This window comes from Zosterops lateralis (genome assembly GCF_965231275.1).
Source record: "Zosterops lateralis genome assembly, chromosome: 8".
NCBI classification, from domain to species: Eukaryota; Metazoa; Chordata; class Aves; order Passeriformes; family Zosteropidae; genus Zosterops; species Zosterops lateralis.
In genome coordinates, this window is record NC_139768.1 from 29,414,748 (window position 1) to 29,420,747 (window position 6,000).

Here is a 6,000-nt window from a genome sequence, read left to right on the forward strand (position 1 = left end):
TGTGAAGAAATAAATCTCTGAGAGGGTTAGATTCGTTAGGACCATCTCCAGTTCCCTGCTCTTGCGACAGACCATAAAGCAGCATTTAGATAATAACTTTCTTGGTGCATCTTATCTTTACAATGAAGGAAGAAAGAAAACAATAACAATAAAGGAGTCGCACAATGCTGCTGTTTTATGACTGTCTTCTACCACGACATGTCAGAGGAGAGTGACAGCAGTTTTGAAAAGGGCTGTCAGTCAGCTGGATCACAGATGGGATGCTCTGGTGACCTCTGCGGGTCACAGTTCAGCCGGCTACATAATGGGATGAATAGTGTGAATTGTGCACACAAGCTGTATTAATGGGGGAGCAGAGCGAGCCAGGGTCCCATTGAGGAGAATGTATAAAAGCCATGTTTGTAATAGCAGGCACACACACTTACTGAATGTTGACAACTTCATTTTAATCCGTTAATAAAAAAATGTGTGTCCTAGTTAAGCTGTGGCAGTGATCTGCTGCCTACAATAGGGATTTCTAGTATGCCATTTCTATCATTTTCACACTTTAATGCAGAACTGGGTGTGAATGATCTCCTGTGTGATCACTGAATTTTAAGATAGCTATACTGGAGAGACTTCAGGGAAGGAAAACCATAGGAATAGTGTGGTTTTCTTAGGTGAAATTGGCTAGCAGGAGAAATTTCTATAGCCTTATTGTTTATGTCATGAAATCTGCTCTTCTGCATTTGCCTAATTAATTTTAAAAGAGTATATATAACCTCAGCATTTAGCTATCTGATCAAGCCACCAGTGCCTCTCATCAGGTTACAAACATCTGCTGTTTTGAAATGATTTATTGTGACTCTAACAGGGATGGTGTATTTTTTAATATTTTTAGGAGATACTTGTCTTTGTTTGACTCCAGTAGTACCTGATACTAGGGCTTTCATATGCCAGCCAAGGTGGTTGGCAAGTCCTTCTCTTAAAAGTAGCCAACAGTGTACTGTGCATAACCTTACCAACAGCCTACCGGAACATACTGCATTCTTACTATTGTCTGTTGGATCATTTCATTAGGTTTCACCTGAACAAGAGAAGGATCAAGAACCAGCAGACCAGAAGAACTTCCCTGAACACCCTACAGCGGGAGAGATGAAACAACCCGTGCAAGTCCCTCCAACTCTTTTACCAGACACAGCTCGGACACTGCCTCTGGAGAAGACAGACATGACAGAAAACAGCACCAACAGTGAGAAAGCCAAGGAGGAGGTTCAGCACTCCTCTTTCTCCAGTATATCTGTGCCTGCAGAAGAAGACACTGTGCTGGATGCCACTGTCACAAAACGATTACAGCCCCCAGCAGATGCCCTGGAAGACACAAAGCCTGAACAAAGACAACGCAAAGCTTTTACTGACAGCCTAGAAAGTGAACCTCCAGAAATGCCCTTCACAGCTTTCCCAGTCCAACTGCCCACTCAGAATGAAATCGAAGATGAGAAACTGCCAGGGATGGCTGATTACATCGCAAACTGCACGGTGAAAGTGGACCAGCTGGGAAACGAAGATATCCACAATGCACTAAAGCAAACGCCCAAAGTACTGGTGGTGCAGAACTTTGACATGTTTAAGGAAAAGGAGCTGCCTGGGTCCATGAACGATGACTCCACTTTCAGTTACACACCGCTGCTGTACTCAAAAGGTAATCCAGGCATCATGTCACCCCTGGCAAAGAAGAAGCTGCTGTCACAGGTCAGCGGGGCCACGCTCTCGTGTAACTATCCTTATGGTTCTCCTCCACCTTTGATCAGCAAAAAGAAACTCAGCAGCAGAGATGAACTGTCCTCAGGCACATCGCAAGGTCCCCATGCCCCTAATTCTGATCCTGTAGCAATTAATAGGCCCTCAGTCATACAACATGTACAGAGTTTTAAAACCAAGGAAGAGAGGAAGTCAATTAATGATGTTTTTAAACATGATATGCTAAGTAAACCGGATCCTCAGTGCTGTGATTTTTCAAAACATCACCTCAGTTCTCTTGCCGAGTCATACCTACCGAAGTCAGATATCCAGGACTGCAAAGATAAAATGAGTGAGAAAAGGACACTGCAGCACTCCCATGTGCCCACTTTCTTGGCAGATTTCTATTCATCACCTCATCTGCACAGCCTTTATAGGCACACAGAACACCACCTTAATAATGAACAGACATCAAAGTATCTCCCCCGGGACATGTTCAGAGAGTCTGAAAATATTTCTACTTTTACTCAACACAAACACCAAGAAAAACTAAATTTAAATTATCGCCCATCTTTGCATCAGCAAGAAAAAAAGGCAACAGTAGAGGCTTCTTCAGATGATCAGCCAACAGATTTGAGTCTTCCAAAGAGCATACACAAACAGACTGCAAAGGTTTCAGGCTCCAGTCTCCCTCACTCATCCACAGCCCAGCAAGAATGCAAAGGGATCTCCCCATTCCAGGCTGGAAGTAGCCAGGTGAGCCTAGACTGTAACCCCAAAGCTTGCCGTGTGTTCCCTATGGCATTGACGACCCCAAAAAAACACAGCGAGTTGCTCCACAGGTCTGGGAAGCAGCAGGCCCAGAGGCTGGAGAACCTGAGAAAGATGGAGGGGATGGTGCATCCTATCATCAGCCGCAGAACGAGCCCTCAAAATGTGGGGGCTGCCCGGCCTCTGAAACGGAGCCTGGAGGACTTGGACAAAGTAATTTCTGAAAAAAAAATCCGAGCTGTCTCTCCTATTCACTTACCAAAGGAGACCCCGGCGAAAGACAAGGTTCCCGACCAAGATGGGGAAGGTAGCAAGTCCGTGCATGGCCTCCATTCTGGCAGCATGCTGGAAAGCCACAAATTTCCCCTGTCAGCCCCCATCTTCCCAGGCTTGTATCCAGGAAGCCTGTGTACGGGGCTGAACAGTCGCCTCCCACCCGGGTATTCTCATCCCCTGCAGTACTTGAAAAATCAGACCGTGCTATCCCCACTAATGCAGCCTTTGGCTCTTCACTCCTTCATGGTGCAGAGACAATTCCTCACGTCCCCTGCAAACTCCCAGCAACTATACAGACACTTAGCTGCAGCAACACCTGTAGGAAGTTCTTACGGTGACCTTTTGCATAACAGCATTTATCCTTTAGCTGCTATAAACCCTCAAGCTGCATTCCCACCTTCCCAGCTATCCTCTGTACATCCCAGCACAAAACTGTAAACCCCCTCGCTCACAAAAAATGGTCTGAGGAGAAAAGCTCAGTTAGCAACATTCCTCCCCCTGTGACAATGTCTCGCAGATTTAGCGATCTGTATTTTTATCAACAAGGATGCAGTCGTATCTCGCCTAGAGGAGCGTCTCAAAGTTTCAGAGTTTGATGGAGACGGGACTGCTTCTTGAATTCTGGCTCCCACATCAGCCCCCTCACCCCTTATCCCTGCCCTTGCAAAAAAAGGAAAACCAAACCAAAAAAAAATTAAAAAAAAAAATAAATAAAAAAAAAAAGGAAAAAAACAAAAAGAGAGAGAGAGAAACAAAAATACAGAAAAAAAAAAAGAATTTTTTGGGATTTTGCGTATGTGTTTTCTAAAAGGACTTGAACATGGTAAGAGCAGATGTTCAAAGGGAGCCGTGGAAATGCAGGCCCAGTCCTGAGCTCACTGAAACCAGGGTGAGGGCTGTGTTTGCCTTTCACTGAGCCAAGGACCGGAGGCTGTGCATTGGTGCAAATGAGTCAAGGACTTCAGATGAACCTGGAAAGAAGTGGGCCGAGAATCTGTACAATCAGTGGATGTGCTTTTTTGGGTAACTTTTCCTGACTTTTAAAGATTCAATCAATGCAATGTATAGTAAAACGGCAATAGATTTTTTCATTTTAACACTATTAGAACAGAATGGTAAACACTGTTTAATTTGACTGTACATATCCACTTCATAAACTACCAGTGTCACATTTGGTCACAATAATTTATATAGTTTCGTTTGTCCAGTATATTCTGTGCTCTTTATGTTTGGTTTTCTGTTTTGGGTTCTTTTTTTTTTTTTAAATTAAACAGTATCATTTTATCTGCAACTTTTTTAAAGGCTGTGGCTGTCCTAATTTTTTTTTATTATGTGTTTGTAATTTTTCCAGTTTCTTTATACTTTTGAGCAGCATTTCTGTTTTGTTTTTGTCGTAACGTTTACTGTTTACAAACTGAAGCAACTGGTTCAGATTAATCTTAATGGTTATAAACATACTGTAGGTGATGTTATGGTGCAAGGACGCGAACAAGGTTCCTTTCCCCACGGCCCACCCTGTGAGGTGCTGAGCACCTCTCACCCTCCTCCTGTTGTTGCGATGGCTCCTATGCTGCTTCTCCCCTCCCACTGAGCTTTGCTTTCCTGTATCGTGGCCTGTGAATTTGTCGAGCGTTGTACTTAATCTTACCTAGGCTGTGAAACCCTCCTGCCTACCAGAGAAACGGTCTAGAAAACAAAACCTCCCTGGCTCAAGCTGCTTAATGACAAAGGAGTGCAGAAAACAGATTCGGAGGTTTGTGAGAATGTTGAGAATTTCAGATGTTGTGAGAGGAGCCAGAGTGGATTTGAATCAGAGGCTTACAGGTTGTTTCTGTGCCTCACAATGGGTAAGGGGGTTCTGTGCAGTGGTCGGGATGGTCCTACCACACTCCCATGGGGATCTCAGCCTCTTCCTGCGCATCCTTTTGCAGGGGGGAACCCCAGGCATGGAGAGGCTGGGTTTTCCTGATGAAAGAGCTTCCCTGTGGATGTATATTCACTTTGCAGGACATCACCACTACGCAGCTGAGCACAGACATTGATAAAGCGAAGTGTCGCTTGGAGGCTTTATACAGTGTGAAAATTAGTTGTGGTTCAAACCATCTCAGTTACTGTTCAAAGACAGTGTACTTGATATGAAAAGAAAAAACAAACTACTAAGAAACACTTTGCATGCTAGGCATGTCAATAAATTTTCCCGTGATATGAAGCCAAATACAATATATAATGTATCATACTTAATATCCAAAGGTGGAAACCAGAATAATATACTCGTCTACTGTTAAAAATCCAGCTTCTTCAATTAAATACTTTATATTCCTGTGGTAAAACTATATTTAATTGATTGATAAACAGACTAGTAGAACTTGGAACATAGATGTGCCAGTGCAGAGTATCCTGCTGCTCCACAAGTCATACAGGAAAGAGAACCGCAGGCTTATCCAGGCAGAGGCCACAGTGTGGAGGACATCTCTAGTAAAGTTGCACTAGATCTGAATCACGTAAGAATCAGGGGTTTGGGGATGGGGGGGAGGAGGGCAGGGGAAAAGGGGGCAGAGAATATAAAAATCTACAGCAAACGCGAACAGAAGCTTGTTGTGTGTTTGGCAAAGCAAATGCTTCTCCTTGTTTAAGTTGTGTGTTCTGGAGTTGTGCATTTGTTTACGCAAAGTGTCCAACATCCTTTTTGGTTACGTCCTGTTTGAGTTTGCTGGTAAGCTTTTTGGAGCCATGCTGAGGCAGTACAGGGCTGGGGAACGGGGAGAGGGGAAGAAGGCTCCTAGCTTGCCCCATGAGGAGACTGGCCACTGCTGGCTGGGGAAGCTCATACTGGGCAAAACGTCAGGGCTGAGGGAAAGAATTGGTGGCATAAACCCCCAAGAGAAGCTATGCATTATTTGTTTAAGAACTCTTTTAACAGAAATCTTGGAAATCTTTCAACAGACTATTGAATTCTTCATTGGCTGAAAAGTCTTTTTTTTTCTCTCAGTTTCTTAAATGGGGCTTTGTTTGCATTGTTTGAGTTCAAGGGGCCTTATTATTGAATGAAATTGCACAAGTCTTTCTTTGTGCAATCAGACCATTGTTATTGGTAGGTTTGTAAAGAAAACTGCAAAATCTAATTGGCAATAGAGTCATAAATCTATTTACTAGGAGCCAGTTCCAAGAAATGTTGCAATTCAAATGCACTATGTCCAGGATGCATTAGGGATGCTAAAGGTTGTGAGATCCAAA

General features: G+C 43.7%; 1 protein-coding gene across 3 annotated transcripts in view; it reads left to right on the forward strand.

Annotated features, from left to right (window-relative positions):
• ARID5B (AT-rich interaction domain 5B) overlaps positions 1 to 3,524 on the forward strand; it is a 114,380-nt gene extending 110,856 nt beyond the window's left edge. For all 3 annotated transcript variants that reach the window (XM_083865906.1, XM_083865905.1, XM_083865907.1), the window contains one exon: positions 1,060 to 3,524. In XM_083865906.1, coding sequence (XP_083722032.1) covers positions 1,060 to 3,204 — 2,145 coding nt within the window. In that variant the 3' untranslated portion in view covers positions 3,205 to 3,524. The remainder of the gene's footprint in view (positions 1 to 1,059) is intronic.
• Positions 3,525 to 6,000: the final 2,476 nt, after the last annotated feature.